The sequence below is a fragment of the Chrysoperla carnea genome, chromosome 1 (assembly GCF_905475395.1).
Source record: "Chrysoperla carnea chromosome 1, inChrCarn1.1, whole genome shotgun sequence".
Lineage (NCBI taxonomy): Eukaryota > Metazoa > Arthropoda > Insecta > Neuroptera > Chrysopidae > Chrysoperla > Chrysoperla carnea.
The window spans coordinates 60,175,740-60,198,072 of record NC_058337.1 but is presented as its reverse complement, the minus strand read 5'-3'; the positions used below and the strand labels follow the sequence as shown (position 1 = coordinate 60,198,072).

The window sequence follows — 22,333 nt, the reverse complement described above, 5'->3', positions numbered from 1 at the left end:
ATATGCAGCGTGTGTACTTAGGTTGGCTCCATATGGAAAAGTTTTTTATTATAAGGTTTACGAAAAAAAGTTTTTCTTTATAAAAATCTCTACTTTCGAAAAAATTAACATTCGACTATTCATTTTTGACATCGAATGTACAGGGTGTCTACAAATTGAGCAGATAAAAGGAAAACGGTTCAAGAAATCACTTTCGAGATATGATTTCGAGACGTAGGAGATTTTTAAAATATTTGTAAAAGAACGATTACATGTATGGAACGCAAAGAATACGTTGAGGCAAAAACGAACTGAAGATAACTTACGACAACAATAGTAATTATGTTCGTAATCTAATATAGGCAAAATTAGATGTTTTGTATTAATTATTTTGTTACATATCATTCTTTAAATGAGTAAAATCAGCAAATAAACATTTGAAGTACGATGACTGGTTAATTAGGATAACAGATAACGTGTTTTATAAGTAGAATTTGTAAAATTTAATTTAAAATTGAAGTGGTCAAAACATTCCCATCTTTAACTTCGTGTTCCATATCTGTATTTGTTCTTTCACAAAAATTTTTAAATACACTACTATATATATCGGGAGTAATTTCTTAAACCGTTTCTCTTATTAAGTGGTCAACATTTAAAACGACCATTGGCAATCCTATCGAACTTTTTCAATTTGTGGCACGCTGTACATTCGATGTCAAAAATAAATAGCTGAATGTGTAATACCTTTTAATACAAAAGTTTTCCATATGGAGCCAACTTAAGTATATACGCTGTATAATTAATGAATTTTTTTTATCTCTCAATAAAATCATCGAATATTAAAATTATCGAGATGTTATTATGAAAATGAGCCCCTTAAGGTGGATTTATCAAACAAACACCAAGACTATTTTTGTATATTTATTATGAACTAAGATTTAATCTTATGCATGACCCATCGAATTTTTACCCTAACTCCAAGTTTACTCAAGTTTTATGAATTTTGTTCAATTTACTAAATTCTTAACATAATTTTTAGGATTAAATATGGAACGCGGGAAAGACTAGTCAACGAAGATGATTTTGATCCACATTACGATAATCGATTTGAGGTAAATATAATAAATAAAATCTAAACAAACTAAATCATAAAAATCGAATTTTATATTAAATAGTTTTCCGTCTATACACCAAAGAATGAAAATGAATATAATTGAAAATTGAGCAGAGATTGTTCGTCATTGGTTATTCATTGGCATTTTTATTCATCAGAACGAGACATCTGTCAGTGTATGATAAATTAATAATCATTCATATATATCTAATTCTCTTTTGTGCCTAACATTATTTCTTCTAGACCAGTCTTATTAGACCAGTTAAGTGACCAAGTTTTCAGAGAGTTCAGCTAAGTTATGCTGGATGATGCTATACTAGTGGTATAAACTAAGCTTTGTTTACTAGCTGGCTCGAACAGACAAACTAACAACAGAAAAATCTGTAAGAGCTTTTAAAATAGAATAGTTTTAATTTATAGGCATAGCATACCGAATGATTTTAACATAAATAATGCAATAGCAAACAGTACCATGGCAATACTGACTGCAATACTCAAAATAGAGATCTTTTAATGCGGAAATAGAGATAACATTTTAATGCAAGCAAACTTCTAGTTCGCTATATTGCTAATCAAATTTATGTGTACAGATTCTCAATGGGGAGAGGGGTTTTACTCCAAACCACCTCCTGTGCGCACGGGCCTGATTTTTCCCAAACTTACTTAATTCGGCAAAAATCGAATGTAAAAAGAATAGCTTTGTAACATAAATTTTCCTCTATTTCTTACTAAATGCAAACACTAATAGTTATTTTTTAATATTATTTAGCACATGGGATTGCCTAAGATTTCACACTCCTAATTATATTTTGAGTATTCTAAATTGTAGACTGTACGTATTCTGCCATAGTGGCGGATTTAAGGAGTTAAGGAGTGGTAAAGCAGCTGCTGCCCACTGAGACCTCACAAGGGGTCACCAAGTGCATTTACGAAGATTAAAGAAAGGGTGGAGGGGAAACAAATATGAAAAGGCATCACCAGGGGACACGAAGTTCATTAAGAAAGGCTAAAAAAAAATGGGGGAAAAGACAAATTTTATGAAAGGGCATCACACGGAAGGCAGCAAGTTTAGTAACGAAGACTGAAAAAAATAAGGAGGAAGTGTCCTTTTGTGCCTTTTCCTTAAATCCGCCACTGTCTGCCATTACATTATTTTTGTTTGAAATGTTTTTCTAAAGCTACTTGTAGATTGATTTGCAATGATTTATTCACAATTCTTTATTAAGCCATTGTAAAACGATCTGTTAGTGGCTTAACCTAAAGCAAAAAACTAAAAACGAATTGAGCTTCCGCACGACCAGGGGCTGTCATAAATTTTTTAATTTACATATATTAGTCAACTTTTTGGATTATTTCATCAACAATTGACGCGATTATTGGTTTATAAACCAAGCCACTAATGAGCTTAATAAGCCATTGGAGGTACATCTTTTGTTTGAGCATGTGCTCTAAATTTTAAAGGGGTCTCATAGTTTTGCTTTAAGTAAATCTCATTAAAACGTTTGTATATTCATATTTTTGATAGCTTATATCTTGCAAAATATTGAAATAAGTTACAAAAAAACGTTGCCGCCAAATATCACACAAGGTCTTAAACAATAGTTTATATTTAAAGTAGAAAAACGAACATAGTGAATGGTACTTTTTATTGTACAGAATTTGTGCGTAATAGCAAATAATTAATTGATTAATTCTGGTTTTTTTTCTGTTTATAAACTCTTCCTCTGAAAAAGTAATCATGTTTACGAAATTTTGGTCGTCATACTACGAGTCAAATGAGGAAAAATTAAGTAAAATCATACTATCCGGTTTTTTAAATAATTTAATTGTTTTTCTATAAACATTATATTTATTTTTCAAGCTAAACATTCGAATTATATAACGCAGATAAAAAATTGAATTGTTTAGATTTTTTCGTTCCCGAGTTTTAATTTCTTTCACTTACACATACACAAATCAAAGTTCTAAGAAAAATTTTTTTTAGTCGCAAACGTAATTAATGTATGGAATAAATGATCGCTACAGATTTCGTATAGTAGTAAAATTAAAGGTTAAACAGGTCAAATGTCCAAGACAGACAGACTTAGTCTCATAGTCTGGAATTTAATAGATTTATACGATTAATTATGATTACAATAAAATATTTAATTGCTAAGACGCTGGCCATTAGTAAAACACTAAACTGATTATAGATAATTTTAGCAAAAATTTATTAAATATTTGTCTAATATGGCTGCTCTAATATTCCAAAAATTAAACTTTTCCATTTGTTAATTAATTAATTTTTCTTTTCTTTCAGTTGTAGGCTGCAACAATTTCGTGATGAAAAGAACTGAACTGCGTCAAAGAAATTGCAGAATCGATTACAAAACAAAGACATATTTATTTTAAATTTGTGTTAAATTAGGACTTCAACAACTCGAAAACAAACTTTTTTTAAACAAATTATTCGAATATTAGTGGAATTGTTCGTAGTGAAAATCAATAAACAAGACTGTCTTTATTTAAAAATATGGAAATATGAACTAATATTTCGTTATATTATTATAGGAAAGATTCAAAGTTGTATATTTCAAGAATACAATTCGAAAGCTTCATCAAAAAATATTATGTAATTTCATTCTTTTAATTACAAATGATTTTTTTAAATTTTATTGAAATTTGTATTTATAAAGTTAAAACTTATTACGAAAGAAATTATTTTCTTAAATGTTACATTCCATATAAAATCCTGGACCAATGCGAACTAGTAGATCGCGAAAATCGAAGTCTTCGATCAATCAATCAACTTGCTTTAGAAATTTTATATCCAATCTATATTGAAAATGAAAATATTCGACTTTTGGAAAGAACAAGAGGAGGCAACTCAAAGTTTGCAAAACACTTTTGTAGAAAATATGAACACATATTGTAGCATAGAAGCACCAGGTAATTCCGAAAATATAACAATCAATCAAACCGCTTTGAATCAAAATTACGGTTAATATTTATAAAGTCGTAAAAAAAATTTGTCTTTCATTCTTAGCATATATTATTAAATGACCGGGTTTACCTGAAATAATCGGTAGTGCTCAGTTAGTACCGGTACCTCATAGAAAAAATGGGTTACAACCATTGATTCCACGAACTACTATATATAGTATAGAATGTTTTGTTAAATTCTTCTTTGTTAATCGAATTGCCTGCTTCGACTTCTACTTTCTTGTGATGACAAAATGTTGCCATTACATACTTACATTAATTTAAAACAGTTTTTTATCAAAATATAAATTAAGCCCTTCTTCGTTCCAAGACGGAAAAATTGTTTGTTTCTATTCGAGAAAACGATTTTGAAACTATTTTCAACAGTCTCTGTCATATAGTGATCAAATAGGAGATAGAGGATATTGGTTCCTCAATTAAACTATTAATTAAGTCAGTAGGTACTTCACTAGGAGAGTAGAGTACTCATTTCTTAGTAAAAGTAGACACTTACACTCAATTGTATTGGATTTTTACTAGCAGTAAAATAATGCTTAAATTTTTGTCTATTGTTATTAAAGATATTTTTATTATTTTACGTTTTAGAGCAAAGAAGGACTCTAAGCTCTAGTTAATGTTGATATGAAATGAAAATGTTGATTTCAGTCACAGATATTTATAGTAAATCTAGAACATAAAACTTGATACTCATTAAAATTTATAATATTTAAACATAATGGCTTAGTCTATCAATATTGTTTAACACTGATTCATAGAAAATCTGTTATAAAATTAATAACAGATATGTTCTATCAAGATTCAATCTTCTTAGTAGTTTTTAGCTGTTTAAAATCTAGATAAAATAAATAACTGTGACTCTTCATTAGATAAAGGAATTATGTCTTTCCATTGTTCTTACCGGACTTTGCCGACGCCTGTTAGTTTGAACAAATTTTAATTTTAATGTTTTTAATCTTGAAATCCCGTGACTGCATTTTCCCGATAAATTCATTATTTTTTATAAAAGCATATTGATTATTCATTTAATGTTTGCTAAGGAGAGCAGTGGAAATAATTTGCGGCCAAATGGCTGCTAATTAGGCTAAACTAAAAAATTTTAGAGTTAATAATAATAACTTGTAATAATATAAATATATGAAACTAAATTTTAATGTGATAATAAGTAGTTTGAAATGATTTGACATGAAAAATAATTTTTTAATAAGGAACTTTGTGCAAACTGCAGCTAATATGGTAGCCCTAAATATTCGCTATAAAATATATTCTGTGTACTTTATCGGCTATAATAATATGTATAAACATTGAATTTTACTACGCACATAATTAATCCCCGTAATATATTTTTTTATTTTTTATCCGTGATAACAAATTATACTTATCAAAGTACACAAAACTATTGAATATAGATTAAAATATTCATTTTCTGCATACTTATTTTCCGCACATATGTTACACTAACTCGTCCCCAAGCGCAGAGTTCGGAGAAGCTATACCATAGATCTGCAAAGTCGCCACCCAAACGGTTGACAGATAATGTAGCCGGAGAGATAGATAAAGTAGGTCGTGTAGCTGTATAGAGACAGATAAAGTAGGCGCGTATAACTTTTTTCGTCTACTTTATACGTCTCATGTACAAAATTACTGCAATTACTAAAATTTCTGCCTCTTTCTACCTCTCTCACTGCGGCCAAAAATTCACTTATTGCGTTTCCTTTGTCTACACAACTCTATGGTATATCTCTATAGAAGTTCCCTATTAAGTATCTCTTTATTACATACTACCTTGCATACTGTGTAATAAAGAAATACTAATGTTAAAAAAACGTGAACTTATAATTTTGTTTTAGTAAACTAAAAAACAAAAATATTTTTGAGAGAATAAATAAAATGAATAAAAAAGTAAATAGATTATAATATTAAATAAAAAATAAAAAAAACAGTCAAAATAGGTAACTGTGATACATGTGATTTTAAATACAATTCAGGAACTAAATAAGTTTACTTATTTTTATATTTTTAAGAGGTGATTGTATATTTTGTAAATATATAAAATTTCTTTTAGTTTAAATGGTCTTTTATTTGATTATCAATTAGCTTGTTCAGCAGAAAAAAGCAAATTCGCCTATTCTGTTAATTTAGCACCCGTTATATATTTTTTCTGCGGTTAGAAAGAGATAGATAATAGGGATGCCAAATTTACAGAAAAAACTGCGACATGCACATTTTAGGCTGAACAAGAAGAAATCATATCCTCCACTTATTATTCTCCACAAATTATTGTCTGTGTATATTTAATATAAGTCTGTGTTTAATATTTATCATAAAAAAAAAGAAGTATATTTTATTCATGAACAAAATTACACACGGAAAATAATTTAAGTGTCAAGATTTCTCTACATATTTTGAAGCTTAGATATCGATTATCTATTTCCCCTCAAAGGAAAAAATTGTTATTATAGTAGGGAAGCCCAAGAAGAGATTTGTGTAGTAACTCGAGCGTGTCAGATTAAGATATGGGGAGTTTCTTGGACCTTCCTTGGTACCTCAATTATTAGTCCTAAATAAGGGTGGGTGCGCTTAGAGCAGACGATCAGATTAGTAAAAACGAAATTGCGATAGGTGAATTCACTCGAGAGCGTCAGATTAAAATATGGTGGGTTAATTACATAAAAATGTAAATTATAAAAAAATGTAAATTTCAATAAGCTGAATTTTTTTTTATCACGTTCGAGTTACTACGGGTAAAGCAACTTTGCAAGCCTCCCATTTCTTTGCGTCTAGCTTAAATATCAAATTATGGGAATGTACATTTTTAGCATGTAATTAATCCACCATATCTTCATCCGACGCGCTCGAGTTAATTCACCTATCGCAATTTCGTTTTTACTAATCTGATCGTCTGCCCTACGCGCGTCCCCCCTTATTTAGGGCCAATATTTGGTGGAGGTACTGCATTTAAATATAAAAAGTGTGGCGCCTCGTGGTGGTCACCGCTGAAAGATTTTAGAGACATTGATAGAGTGTGACTGACCAACTGATCACAAATTACGATTGCCTGTAGCTTTTATATTATCATAAATATCAAACCACTTTGGCTAAAAAGGTGGCATTGTTTTAACTCTCCCTTGAACAACTCTAGATTGAGATAGGTAGTAGTGACACCTATAGCGAACTTTAATCGCGAAATAATATCGTAAAAATTAATTTTAATAATTTATAAAAATACGGAAATTAACAATGAGTAACTGCATTAACAATGTTAGTTATACATTTGCTTTAACCCAGAATCAATAAGAACAACTAATCTCTCGCATTAATAAATAAGCAGAATAAATAAAATAGCGATTATGCTCGTATTATCCCTTTGGTTTTGTTTAATTATGGAGTCACTTTTAGCTCGAGTGACAAATGTAATCATTAAAATCGTGATATGTTTCTATAATTTATAGAAATAAATAAATACACAACAAACATTTACAGCAAATTTATATTTATATTTTGATTCTGAATACATTAAATTCAGATTTTTCAAGTATATATAGAGAGATGTTTTTTCAATTTATTTCATTTACTAACATTTAATAGATTTTTGTATAACTTAGACGATGGACCCTGTACCTGCACTATGCCCAAAAAAGAACTTGAAAATGACCCGCATAATAATAATAATAATTATAAATTGTATCTATTTAAAATATACATTGTGTGGTATTTATTTTTTATGTGTCACGACAATTGGGCCAACATTGTCACCGGTTTCTTTATTGTGTGCGCCATGTGCTCCATCACAGTACGGCCACTGAAAAATAGTACAAAAGTGTATTAATTATCTAACTGATTTAACTTAAATAAAATGCTTGTATTCAAAATTTAGTTGATCTCAGTATAAAATAAACAAACTATAGATAAGATTAGCTCAAGCCTCAAAAATACACCATTTATCTTTCATTTTTGAGATATTTGAAGACGTATAAATTAATAAATTTGATTGGGTATTAGGAATTTAGATGAGTTAATGGTCTGACACACTGATGGTATTTTAATAAAACTACACTTTTAACAGTTACTCGCTTATATCTGCCATACATGGAATGGGGACTGATATTTCTTCTAACTGATGATTCTAGGGGCGTCACTAGTCAGTCTGCCCGGAGGAGAGGAGCAGAATAGTGAAGAGATAAAATGTATGATAGTGAAAAGATTAAATGGAATAGCATTTAAAAATAACAAATTAAAGCATTTTTAATGTAGATTACGAATCCAATGCAGCTGGTGAAAAATTAAAGTTTTTCTTTAATTAACGGAAGTACCCTATTTTCCTAGTGTTTTTGCATTAATAAATTCGTGGATCACAGGATGAACTTAAGGGCTAATAACACCCAGACCCGTGCTAATTCGACCCAATTAGAGGCAAGGCCAACCCATAGATCAGAGAATGGACGCACTCATGGTGTATATTGAAGGTGCTTTAATAATGGATAATAACCTCAAATTTTTAATATTCTTTTTTCACGATTAACATCATTTTTTGTACATTTTAAGCATATTTAATATTAAATAAGGTAATAAGAGTTCGTTCAAACCTAAGTGGCACCGAGCAAGAGAGAGTGTATGATGTACATGTATACTTGATTCCATAAAACATGCAACAGTTAAAACATTCTAAGCGTACTCATCATATGTTATGTTATAATAGTAACACTTAGAATGTTTTAATTCGAGCATTTTAAATGACATAGACTGTATGTGCACTTATATCTACATTCTTTCTTGTTCGTGCCACTTTAGTGTGAACGAACTCTAACAATCTATTTTAATTAACTTAATCCATTTATTCATTGTTAGGTACGAAAAATAACTTTTATTGACAATAAAAATTTTGTAATTTTCGATGATTAAAAAAAATTGTTAATCTTTCTCCAGTTGTGGCAACGGATTCGTAATCTACGTAAAAAATGCTATAATTTGGTATTTTACCTGACAATTTTGAATTTAAATGATTACTTAATTTTTGGAATTTTCCTTTCTCAAACATGATAACTTTGTAATAACCTTTAAAAAAAAAAATAAAATAAATAATAATAATTGATATCTAGTCGTTTTCAAAAGCGACTAGAGGAACGTGGGTCAACCCATTTCAATTATTAAAATTCCAACACCTTAAAATATTTTAAAAATTTTCATGTTACAGATGATAATTAAAAAAAAAATAAATAAAAAGTTTCATTCACACAAAATTGAAAAATAAAATTATTATTCATTCCTACAATTATGGCTATTTAACTAAAATCGTTAAAAAAACGTTTAAATATAAATTAAGAAGCCATTCTATTAAAATAACAAACCACAAAAAATAAAACCCACTGAGAACAACGATATATTTCAATTCCAAATTATATTTACGTTTTGTGATTTCCAACAGCGACAAAATACAGCTTTATCGGCGATATCTTCTACTTCAACAGTATCTACCACTTTGGCAATATTCTTTTTTACCTTATAATTAACACAGATTTTAGGTCTAGCATTAGGACAAAATGCTTTATATACTACATATCCAGCACCGACCGTAACTGCAGTTGGCGGAATCAAAGCTAACCAATCACGAACTAAAAACAAAAAAACAAACAAATTTTGTTTTACAATTTTTTTTCAAATCATGAATATAAGATTAAAATTAAATTTTCAACAAGTAGTAATGTGTTTTGAAAGCATCTTACTTCCTAATCGGAACCATCCTCCAATTGAATCCGGAATAGGAAGACTTGACAGGTAGTTTGGTAAGGATACTTTTACTAAATGAGCAACTGGTTGCATTTTTATATTGTTTTTTAAGCGTAATTATAACTTATGAATATTAGTAAATGCTTTAATTTGATGCTAAAATTGTACTTTATTGATAATCCATAAAAACTTGAATTCACAACACACACGATGAATTCAAGTTTTACGTTATGTAAGTTATTTTGACGAACTAAGACGGTTTAGTAGTGATCTTTTTAAACATGTAATTTGTGTGTGTAAGCGCCATTCCAGTGCTGGAGAGTTTTTTAAAAAGTTTTATTTAGTAAACAAAATGTTTATTTGATATAAACCTTGCATTTCAATAAAATATTTAAAACAAATGTAAAAATAATTACTAACTCATAGTTCTCATATTAATTAATATAGTAGTAATATTAATAAAGAGGCCGAATTTCTTATGTTAGATGAAAAAGTGGAGAATTTAACATGCAGTTGATTGAATCGTTTTCATGTGTGCCTCTTCTTCGAAAGGATTATTAAGCAGCTGATCATATCAATGATAATTTCCTTTAAGACGCAAAGATTAAAGTGCTTACGAGAATTTTAAATTACCAAATTACTGCTTGACAATTCAATGTCGAATAAAAAGTGTACCGTAAATGGAAATAATGGGGAAAGTAATGTACCATCTTCTAAGGTACAGTTACCCGTTATACGAGATTTTCTAAAAAAAACTTTCGTTATTATATCTCAGCTAACGGGGTTTGAAATGATTGAAATATGCAAACTAAATCTTAAATAGAATACTTAATAACCATTTTCTTAAAGCTCGTACGAATTTTACATTCTTCATTATTATTTAGCTTAAAGGATAATATAAAGTAAAATTTTTAGTCCGGTGAGGGTATTAAATTTACTTAAAGAAAAAATATAATCAAGTTTATTACTTGAATTCTTATGGGAACGTTATTTCACTGTGAAATATTATAGAAATAATTAATAAATAAATAATTTAGTGCACGCCTATGGCTCCATATAATCCACTTTTATTGACTACTAAAAAATATGTGTGAGTGCAGCTATCTATCGGTGAACATATCAAACCAATGCATATGTTGTTTTAAACACATGTAACGTCAATGAAGCTAGTCTGCGAATATGGCGGAGGAAGTTATGGTAGTTTTAAATCGCAGTGAAAATACGGGTTTTGGTTTTTCACTTTTGGGCACAGCTGGATTACCTCCAATCATATATGATATTGTGGAAAACTCGCCTGCAGCTGAAAGTGGTGAGGTAAGTGATAATTAACGTTTTCTTTGATAAAAACATGCTTGTTTTGATTTCTCCGGCGTCTATCCGTCATTCAAATTGGTATAGCGTGTGAAATTTTTTTATTTACACCTGTGCAAATTTTTTTTCATATGTCAATATTTGAAACTGTCAATAAAGTTTGTATTTTTTGATTGTTTATTGGTTTTGTGTAATATTCGGCCTTTTTTTTATTAGCAAGTATCCAATGGGCGCGACTTAATGCACTAAATACTTCAGTGAATGTGTTTTTTTTTAGGTTTCAGTTAATTTATGATAATTTCTTTTGTGTTTTTTAAAATGATTTTCAATTGTTTTAACATTGATTTGTTTTTATTTATGTGACATAAGATTTTTGTGTTAATATGTGACAAAATCATTATTTTAACAACCAGTGAAAATAAGTTAAAATATGTAAAAATTGTGATTAAAAATGTGTTTTTTTGTTTTATAAAAATTAAAATTAATATGCCTTACAGTGAAGTTTTAAACTTTGGTTTTATTTACTTTCCCCATATCGTTTTTATCGTTTCCCCATTGACCTTGACATTTGCTGATATTTATAGCAGAATTGACCAGTACACACAGAAATTTTCTTCTGCACTGTAAACTAAAATTATTTTTTCATCTTATAATAGATCAACCTAAAGTATGGAAAAGTCTGAAGTTCTATTAAAATCTCTCATTATGTTAGGATTAGGATTGTCAAAAAATTTGCCCATTTATTCTAGTGTCTCTGAAAGTACGCGAATCGTTATCACTTAGATGGGGTTCATTTTAAGAATTGATCTCGATACCTTAAAGTATTTTAAAGAAGCATTAGATTCAAGCATTATTTACGCTAAGTATTATGCTCACATTTAAAATTTTTGAACCCCCCATACTCGTACCACTTCTAAAAATGCTTTCTACATGAATTACGATATTTTTAATTTTATCTTTATGGCTTGAGTAATTCGTAAATGATACGAATATTAAGACTACGGGAAAGCTAGGTTCCTTATTTAGAAAATTTAGTCTCAGTTAGGGCATAGAATCTGTCGCCTAACTACTAATTTATACCAAAAAAACCTGTACTGTGGGTACAATTTCTCCTGGCAAATGATTTTTATCCTAATAAAAATAATTTGTTATTTATTTTTTGTACATTTTTGAAAACATTTATCATATTTGTATAAATTTCATTGAAAATATCTTTAACGCATGGGAAAAACCAAAAAAAATAATTTGTATATTTTTTTCTGACTTAACTAGGAAAAGCTATTTGGCGGTGCGGGGAGGAAATTGCATCTGCTACTCCTGACAGTGATCTATATAAACCTAATACTAAGGATATCGACCAGTAAGGCGAACATAACCAAATCAACACTTGAAGTATAACCAGAATAATATCTAAATGTAATTTTTGCTAGGCATATAATTTTAAACTTTGTACAATTGTCAAAGAAAAGGGGATAGATATCAAAAGTTGCACTTCAGAAACGCCGCAAGTGTGGTAATATTGAAGATGACCAAGATTCGATCTAGAAGAGGAGTGTTTTAAATAAAGCATAATAAATCATTATTAGAAATCTTTACTTCGCTTCGTTCTCCTAAAATCAGAATCATATTTCGTAAAATCTTTCAATTTTAGGCTGAATCTAAATATTTGAATCTTTGCCCAGCTCTTGGATCAAAATAAAATTAATTACTTAAACAAAAAATATTTTTATTAAACTTTGTATTTAGATTGCATTTTTTGTTCAGTATTGATATCAATTAAAACTATCTTGTAATTATTATTTCATGCATATATTTAGAGTTGAGCACAAGCTGGCTTTGTTAACACTTACTTACACACTTTTTGATAAGATTTTTAATACTTTTTTCAATTCAAAATATTTATAATTAAAAAAATACCGTTAAAAATACACTCAAGGATAAAAAAATTGAATCGTCCAAATACTAGAGATTAAAATCAATTTACCAAAATAAAGTATTTAAAAGCACATGGAAGCCGCATTTAATATAATACGTGTTAAACTAAGCCGGTCAACGTGCGTGCGTGCCTCAGGAAAAACGAATTATTCTTTACTTTTATTGTAATACTTCTGTAAAGCTTTATTTAATAAGACAAGATATCAGGAGCAAAGAGAGTCTGAGCATGTTTGCTATGCTAGACCACTACGTTCAAGGTGCCAAATATTTAAGTATATGTGAGAGAAATGAAAGATATGTGATTGCTAGTTTTCGAATGTATGGTTTTAGATGGAATAGCGTGAAAGATAATGGAGTAAGAGTTTGCGTTTTGTGTAATGCAGCTGAGAGTGTGAAGCATTTGATAGAAGACTGTCCGGGGGTAGAAGGAAAAGAAAAGATATACTAAACGTTTCTGAGCCTGAAAAAATTAAGCCGGTGGTCGCCTTTCTAAGGTTTATCTTAAATAAAAGAAACGCTTACATGCATTGAAACCGTCCATGTTTTTATAAATTTTTATTAAATTTTTTTTTAATTTTATTATGTTTTTATTTTTATTTTTTATGGTTGAAATAATTAAGATTATTCTTATTTTTTGTTTAATTTTCAGTCAACATAGTCCTTTTTGATCTAATAATTTGTGCAATTTGTGTAATTTATTTTGATTTATGTCAAATAAAGAAATATATATATTAATAAGACAAATAAAGAATGTACGTAATATCAAAATATGCGGGAAGTAAAAGCAATTTAATTTTACAACGCTATCACCGTATTCCTACCATTTTTTATGCCGTTAATATACAAACCGACAAGACAGCGAGTCAACAAAAACATTGCAAAGTTTAGTATTTCAGTATTATACATGGTGTCTCAAAAGTATGGAAACTCTTGGAGATCTGGCAGAGTCAAAGGGGAAAAAAATGAAAAATACCATATTCGACGTATTTTTTGACGGGAAATCCAAAGGTGATCTTATTTTTGTAATGGTAACCCCTTCATAACCACCATATCCGATATATTTTTATACGGGATATCGAATGGTGACCTTGTGTTTGAACTTGAACATAACCTTAAGGCTACATCGAACCAAAAATCGATTTTTCAAAATATTTTCTATTGTGGATTTGGAAAGAGCAAAATATTTTACATCCAAATATGACTTTAACCATGATCTTCAAGGTCATTCTAAGGTCAAAGATCTTATTTCATAGGAAATTCTAAGGCAAGTGGGACAATGCTTTTTCTCGCTGACTCTGCGAGATTTTAAAGGGTTTTCATACTTTTTGGGACACTCTGTATATATATATCTGTGTTTCTGAGTTATTAAAAAAAATGTCGGATTCGCACACTTTATTGCACATCCTTACTCAGTTGTTGCGTTTTTAAAGTTAGTTTAGTACTATCTAAACTCTAAAAAATGTTACAATAATAAAATAAATAAATTTTTTTTTTTGTATTAATTATTATCAATAATTTAGCTAATTATTAAATTGGATTAATTAATCAATATAGGAATTAAATCATTCATTGTAGTTTATTTACGAGTGTTTTGTTGTTGATTGGAAAATGAGTCACTAAATGTATTGTTTTGAAAAAAAAAAACTATAGCCATTATTAAAAATGACTTTTTGCATCAAATAATAAAAAGAAACTAACGTAATAATAATTGGGAATATCGATGATTTTTGTTTGCTTATTTATTTTTCGAATAATCCAAGATAACAGCCATCAAATATTAGTTTGTATTTCTTTCTAGCAAAATAGAATTTAGCATAGTTATGACAAACATACAATAAAAAATAGCGAATATACTTTTCTGGGGAGTTATTTTGTGCGCCGATTATGAATTTTAGCGACATTTTGCTCTCCAAGCTGAGGAAAAGAAATATGATCTGTTTTAAGCGTGAAATTTGAATTGAACATGGAAATTTCGGTTTTCTTGAGTCCAGCTTTGAACAGAAGGGTTAGATGAAAAAACTGTTCAGACAAAAGGTGTAGCTAGAGTACATACAGTCATTTAAAACTCACGGGGCCCAGATATGACCCTCATACCCATTTTTACAGTTTTTTTTTAAATAATTTTTTTTCAAAAAGGATGTTGACTCTAAAAATAATATGTATGCTAAGAAAGATAGTGGTCTCAATGTTACTTCAACTCGATTTTTCTTTTGAATCGCTATTTCCGGCGCCAAAATCAACCATCCGGAAAATCGTAATATTGAGTTTTTAGGTCGAAAAATGCAGTTATTGAAAAAAAATCAAAATTGGTCTTGTAGATTTAGGTCAATATAACCTAATAATACCATCCATTGTAGTTTTGGTCAATACGGCTTATGAGGTAATTTTGAAAAATTCGGATCTCGAAAAAGTGATTTATTTTTTAAGCTAGAATTTTTTAAGGTTGGCCAAATTTACACGTTGTTAACACCCCTTCGGTGGTTATAAATTGACAAAATTGATTTAGGGATACTAAACAGGGTTATGTACGTTGAAAACTCAACATATAATTTTTTGCAGTTATAACGCTTCTTTCATTTTGTACAAGGAAGTGAAAGCAACATTGATTTTTTACCCCTAAAACAACACTCTTTTACATCATTTGTGTGGTTTGTGTATAGAGGTAAAATTTTTTTGTTGATAAATAAAAAAAAATTGATGTAATAATAATAGTCATTCATTGATTACAAGATCAATAATAGTTTGATATATTAGTAATATAATTATTGAAGCAATTCATGAACAAGGTTTATCTGTACATTCATAACGCCTAGCTACTAGCTAAAGGTATTATAAATTATTAAAATGGCCTTAAATATTAAATTACATTTGGTATATGCGTTGCGTATAACATATATCAGTAATATAAACAAATTTATTATTTACTCACATTAATTAAATACAAATAATTTATAAATAAATTAACAAAATATACACGGATGTTTTTTATATATAACTTAGATCGCTACACTGAAAAAAAATTTTTAATATCAACCGATATGACGTCTAAATCTCATCACGAGAGTAAATATGGTGGTTGCGGCCACGAACGTGATGCAACTACCGTACGGGGTTGAGCAGTGTAGTTGACACAACCGCATGAGTTGTTAGTATGAAAGTAACAACATAGTTTTAAACAATCTTTTTTAATTGGTTCTATAAATATTAGAACAAAATAATAATGTGATTGACACAGCTGTATGAGTAGGTTTATTAGGTTTATTTGATTTCTTATAGTCGGATTTGAACCAGCGCCCTATGGATTACTATTGATTTTAGTTTCTTAAGTCCACTGTTGTACCAACCGTGCTACCGATGGTTGTTATATATGTAAAAATATATGTTATATATTATAAAAATGATCAATAAATTTATTTAAAACTCTCTGTAAATTGGTAACAACAATCTTCATGAAGTTGACACAACCACACATTGGCTAGACATGCCTGGTATGTGTTCGTAGTAACCAAATATTATACTTAAAGTAAACGCAAAGAAATTTTCTTTTAATTCGTATATTTGTTTTATTTACATGATGATTATATATATATTCCAACTAAGTACAATTTTATTTTCCATCAATAAAATGCATGACTTTCAAAGAAGTAATGATCTAGCTTATTTAACTTCTGTGATTTTATATCAATGAATTCATATTTTAAATTAAATCCCATTATATTGCAAATACAAATATTTAGCTGTACTTGTTCCAATCATTCGCAAATTGTCTGAAAGTATTTTTACTTCATTTCAATATGAAACGGCCAACTTCAACGACCAATTTTGTAATCATGCAAAACGTTGTTTCTTTTTGGTAATAAAAATCAAATAAATTTACACAGTTAAAATAATTATGTAAAAATTAATACTTTCATATCTCAAAATTGTATTTTAGCTATACTACATTTTGTCATGAATGAGGAATAGCTCTTTGAACATTTATAAAACTTAATTTTTTTGAGACAGGTATTTCAGAAAATGTGAATAATTGTTGTTGCTTCCTTACCATGCATGTATGAAATATATCAAGGTATACTAAGTTTAGTCCCAAGTTTTTTATACCATGTATATATGAAATATATCTAGGTATTCTAAGTTTAGTCCCAAGTTTGTACTGCTTAAAAATATTAACGCTACGAACAAAATTTTGGTATAGGTGATAATAAAATCACCTAATCAGTCCATTTTCGGTTATCTATCCGTCTATCTGACTGTCGGTCTGTCTGTCAACATGATAACTCAAAAATGAAAAAATATATCAAGCTGAAATTATTATATAGCCTGAACAGGATGTAAAAAGTGAGGTCGAGATCGTAAATGAGCAACATAAGTTAACATCTTGGGTCCGTAGGACCTATCTGATAAACCGTTAGAGATAGAACAAAAGTTTAAATGTAAAAAATATTTCTTGCTGTTTACCCTTGAGAGCGCAAGTTAGGCGCAAATTATATAAAATGTATTATGTGGTATTATAAGTTATGTGCGTGCGGCTATCTAAGAGTGGCAATCTTTCTATATCTACATGACGTAAAAAAACAAACGATTGCGTAATCAACACTGTCTATACATGGTATTTCAACAATTAACTCAATCAATTGTTTGTTTTCATTTGTTTCAATAAGTGTTTCAAACTGAGCAACACGAAATCCATTACGATTTTCAGATAAAAAATAATATTTATTTAAATAAATATTAATAATTATGAATATAATTAAATTTTGAAAGTGCATTAAATATTATTTTCTATGATAATAAAATTATAATATGAATAGTATATTTTTAATGTTTTACAACACATATAAATAGTATTTATTTAAATTATGAATAAATTTTAATATCAAACAAGTAAAAATAAACAATGACTGAGTTAATAGTTAAAATACCATGTATAGACAGTGTTGATTACTCTGTCACATTACACATACATATATCTCACACATGCATAACTGATAAACCCATATAATAATACAATTTGCGCATAATATGCGTCTTCACGGGTAAACAGTGATGTTTACGAAAAAATGTTTCAAACAAAAGTTGTTTAATTTTTAATAAGGAACATTTTTTACATTTAAACTTTAGTTGTATCTCTAACGGTTTACAAGATAGGTCCTACGGACCCTAGACCTAATTGACCTATGTTAAATGCGCTATACAACCACGCTATAAAATTTTCAGCTTGATATCTCTTTTCGTTTTAGAGTAATCGTGATGACAAACGGACAGACAGACAGACAACCGAAAATGGACTAATTAGGTGATTTTATGAACACTTATACCAAAATTTTGTTCATAACATCAATATTTTGAAGCGTTACAAACTTGGGACTAAACTTAATATACTTTGGTATATTTCATATACATGGTATAATGAAATATGCACACTTTGTTATTAGTTCATATTTATATAGATGAACCACCTATATAGTATAGAAGCTGACTTTCTTATGCATTTACCAACTACCTACTACATCCAACTGTAAGCGGTTGTCGAATTTAGCTGCAATTTACATTTACTTTATTATTTTTTTAAGATCTAAATCTTTTTCCACCAACCTAAGAATGAAGAACTTTGAACTTCGAAACAAGTAAAAAATAATTTGGCTGATATTTAGCTTTTCGCGTGTCGAAAAATTAAAAAAAAACTATTAACAAAAAGAAAACCCACTTCAAAAGAAAAACTTTTCCAAAATAAATTAATGTGCACTAAAAAGTAAAACAATAACGATAATATAATATAGTTAAAATTATTGTTGTTTTTGGAGTCAGTGACAGCCAAGGAAACAACTCTGACAGAACAGTTTGCTACAAACTTGGCTGACAGCGACTCCAAAAATAACAACAATTTTAACTACATTATATTATCGTTATTTTTTTACTTTTTAGTGCATATTAATTTATTTTGGAAAAGTTTTTCTTTTGAAGTCGGTTTTCTTTTTATTAAAAGTTTTTTTTTTTATTTTGTGATTTTTAGTGAATCTGAAGAACTCTAACTAATTTGTCACTAAAAAAAGAATCATCGAAATCGGTTGGCGTGATATTGAGTTATTCGTCCTCTTGTCGTACATATTTAATGCAAATTTAAGACTTTTATGGTTTTCTAATGGATGCCGTTGTCAGAACTAGACCAAAATGAAATGAGACCACACGGGAAGCACATAATATAAAGAATCATCAAAATCCGATCACCCAGTCGAGGCAACCCACATAAAAAAAAGTCGAATTGATAACCTTCTCCTTTTTTGTTTGAAGTCGGTTAAGAAATTGTTTTTGGTCAATTAAAAAAATTTCTTCATTTTTGACCGATTGACAATTTTAGCTGCCAATTTAATGTTCGCAAATATTATTTCCATTCTTTAAATATTTAAATATCCCCATCTAGTAGCTATTTTATTTTTAACCATTATTAGTTCATGAACCGAAACTTGATTCCTCAGAATTTTTTGGCCCCAAAAACCATTTTTTACCTCTCTCAACGATATACAAACAACGATAAACACGGTAGTTGAAAATAAACAAAAGAAATGAATAATGCAAATTACTTTGCACTTGAGTATAAATGTACCTATGTAGGTACCTATCTTTCTTTGAGGGATGCACGATATGACATACGTTTGCACGTATCTAAGTACACAGAGTAAATGTTTTACTTAGCTCAAGAATATTAAAACGAAAAAAATTTTTCTTAACAACAAAAAAATTCCTTGCGCCAAGAAATCAACAGTATTCATTTTGTTGAAGTTGAAGGTGTGTGCCCTATTCAAATGAAGGGTCGTACTCAAATGAACGAATTGTTTGTTGGAAGTAGTGTTTCAATTTGATAATGACAAGTTCTTCGAAAGGAGACATTTTTAGCTGCAATCTTCAATTTCTTAATCACATCTTTGCGTCATTCTCAAGACTGGAAACTTGATTTTATTTTATAGACTTTAAATTTATGCTCGATTTTTTTTTTTTTTTTTTTGTATAATTTCAAATAAATTTAAGATTGTTTTTGTTAAACTTTGATAATGCCAGATTTATTGCCGAAAAATTATATTTCTTGAGAAAATCTGTGTTGGTTAATTTCAGATTCGTGTCCAGCTATCCCCAAAACATGCAAAAAATTTCAAATTTTATTAACATGGTTTAATATTTTCAGATATATTTACATTAAATTGTAGAAAATTAAATTTTCTACAATTTGTTTCCTGATATTTCAATTAGTTTCATATTTACGTACATATTTTAGGTTTTCGAGTTAATATATGTATGTAGTAAAATAATCTGATGTTCTCATACATACACTTTGTTGAAAAAAGTTTCAAAATTTAACCAACTCAGGCATTGAAATTGTTTATCAATCTGAAAATTATTACTTGCCATGGCGCGAATCATCAGTCAGTTGAATGTAATTGATGTGATAGAAATCGTATAATCGGCTTATAAATAAAAATTTTTAATAATTGAGAAGTTTTCATGCCAAGGTCTTCTTAAGAACAACAATTAAAATAAATACATCGTTTTTTAATATGTGGGTGATATACTTAACCAAACATGCATTGCAATGAAAGTCTTTCAAGTATATTTGAAAACTTTCATTTAAATGTCTTCAGTATGTTATTTATGGTATGTAGAATTATTTGTTGTTTTTTATTAAACTGAAGAAGGGAAACAACATAGATATTAAAATATAGGGCAATAATAGAGCATCGCTGCAGGTAATTAAACGATTATTATTGTACTTTACATAAATAAATATTTTTTTTTTTTTAAATATAAAATCAATTGCATTTATTGTGAAAGTTTTTGTTAAAATGTGATTAATAGATTATGAAGAGAGAAAAAACTTGGTGTATTTTGAATTATAGGGAACTCGTAATTTAGGAGTCAGTACCATTATCTGATTTTGTTGATATGCTTGCTTATGGAATGAAAATGATTAGGATTTATTCTAATTAATCTGTATCCATGGTATTACTTGATATAAAAAAAAAAACATCAGCAGAATATTTTCATCTCTAACATGTTTCCTCCTGATTAAATACTTACTATATACTATTAGATTTTAAACATAACGGTCGTCGCTTGGATAAGAACGAAGTAACCGATTCCACCCACATCATAAAAATTTAATTGTTTATTGCATATAGTTTAAAATAAAAATATCTGGATGACCGAGCCTCGGTATTTTTTTAGTTAAAAAAAACACAAATTTTATCACTTAAACTCCACATAAATACCAATTTGAATATCCCGGTAATGTACTTTATTTCGTTAACTACGATATACACCAATAGATGTCAGAAAGAATCATATTTTGCAGTGTATGTTTCAGCTTTTCATGAAAAGACGGATACAACGACGTTTTTTAAAAATGCTGGATAGTTAACACTTCCAAAAGGTACACCCTTGATACATCTCATCATACATAGACATTTTAAACCCTCCTGCTAAATTTGGAGGGGGTGTACGTATGTGTAAAATCCTAAAAACGTCGAAATAAATTACTTTTAGGTACAATCTAACATACTGAATTCCAGCTCATTTGAACTAAAGAGGCCTCTAAAGATACTTGTAAAAAATTTTTTTTCATAACGCCAACAGATAGATTTACCACAATTTTTGCTTGAAAATCAATAAATTTAGTGCTATTTTTTCTGTAAGGCTACTCTGCAATTATTGATACTCAAAAGCGGAACTAGCCTTCTAGGGATCGTACGTTAAATAAAAATATTTAAAATGCGACTCTCTAAAATATATAGCTGTTACTTATAGGGTATTTTTAAATTGCGTTGGAGAACCAGGGGACACTTTTGAGAAATAATGCGATAGCAGATTTTCAATTCTTTATACAGTCATTATATAAAAATAGAAAAAAGCAGAAAAAAAAAATAAACTAAAGATTAACTAAAATAAGTTTCCGAATCCTGATTTGTTCAATTTTATTTAATCATTGTTTATAAATATTTCGTGATATTAATTCTAATCGTGACTGGAAACTAAATTTGTAGTAATTAATAATTATGTAGCTGTTACAACTACAACGCTAAGATTTAATACAAATTGAAGAAATTTGAAGAATTGAACATTTTATCATGCCAAGAGAGTATTCATAACAACAATTCATTAAAATATTAAACGGGCAATAAATTTACACTTGGCGGATTACCCCGTCAGACAGAATAAATAAGATACTTCGTCAGTTTATTCTTCTCTTATTTTGATAATAGCTTTTTGAAGTGTTTATAAGATTCGAATAACCTTTTA

At 28.8% G+C, this 22,333-nt stretch overlaps 3 protein-coding genes across 5 annotated transcripts in view; 2 read left to right on the top strand and 1 right to left on the bottom strand.

The window, feature by feature from the left end:
• LOC123302878 overlaps window positions 1-5,960 on the top strand; it is a 37,842-nt gene extending 31,882 nt beyond the window's left edge. Inside the window, exons 3-5 of one of the 2 annotated variants that reach the window (XR_006535562.1) lie at window positions 1,019-1,091; window positions 1,155-1,269; window positions 3,393-5,960. Coding sequence is in view for 1 of the 2 variants with exons in the window: in XM_044885979.1 (XP_044741914.1) it covers window positions 1,019-1,091; window positions 3,393-3,398 (79 nt within the window). In the remaining variant the exon portion in view is untranslated. The remainder of the gene's footprint in view (window positions 1-1,018; window positions 1,092-1,154; window positions 1,270-3,392) is intronic. The other variant, XM_044885979.1, reaches the window with a different exon arrangement.
• Window positions 5,961-7,544: 1,584 nt separating this feature from the next.
• On the bottom strand, window positions 7,545-10,050 carry LOC123304086 (CDGSH iron-sulfur domain-containing protein 2 homolog). Its single transcript, XM_044886332.1, has 3 exons — window positions 9,796-10,050; window positions 9,479-9,684; window positions 7,545-7,874 (listed from the first exon to the last, which is right to left on the bottom strand). Exons 1-3 carry the CDS (start codon window positions 9,890-9,892, stop codon window positions 7,788-7,790), a joined length of 390 nt encoding a protein of 129 aa, XP_044742267.1. The 5' UTR covers window positions 9,893-10,050; the 3' UTR covers window positions 7,545-7,787.
• Window positions 10,051-10,946: 896 nt separating this feature from the next.
• The window catches only part of LOC123290943 (PH and SEC7 domain-containing protein), a 256,988-nt gene continuing 245,601 nt past the window's right edge, over window positions 10,947-22,333 (top strand). For both annotated transcript variants that reach the window (XM_044871329.1, XM_044871328.1), the window contains exon 1: window positions 10,947-11,113. In XM_044871329.1, coding sequence (XP_044727264.1) covers window positions 10,979-11,113 — 135 coding nt within the window. In that variant the 5' untranslated portion in view covers window positions 10,947-10,978. The remainder of the gene's footprint in view (window positions 11,114-22,333) is intronic.

Excerpts from the sequence above, each read along its gene's own strand:
- LOC123304086 (XM_044886332.1), bottom strand. The coding sequence starts at position 9,892 with ATGCAACCAGTTGCTCATTTAGTAAAAGTATCCTTACCAAACTACCTG. Across the intron at positions 9,685-9,795 it reads AGGATGGTTCCGATTAGGAA|TTCGTGATTGGTTAGCTTTG; the intron begins GTAAGATGCTTT and ends TTTTGTTTTTAG. Across the intron at positions 7,875-9,478 it reads GCTGTTGGAAATCACAAAAC|TGGCCGTACTGTGATGGAGC; the intron begins GTAAATATAATT and ends ACTATTTTTCAG.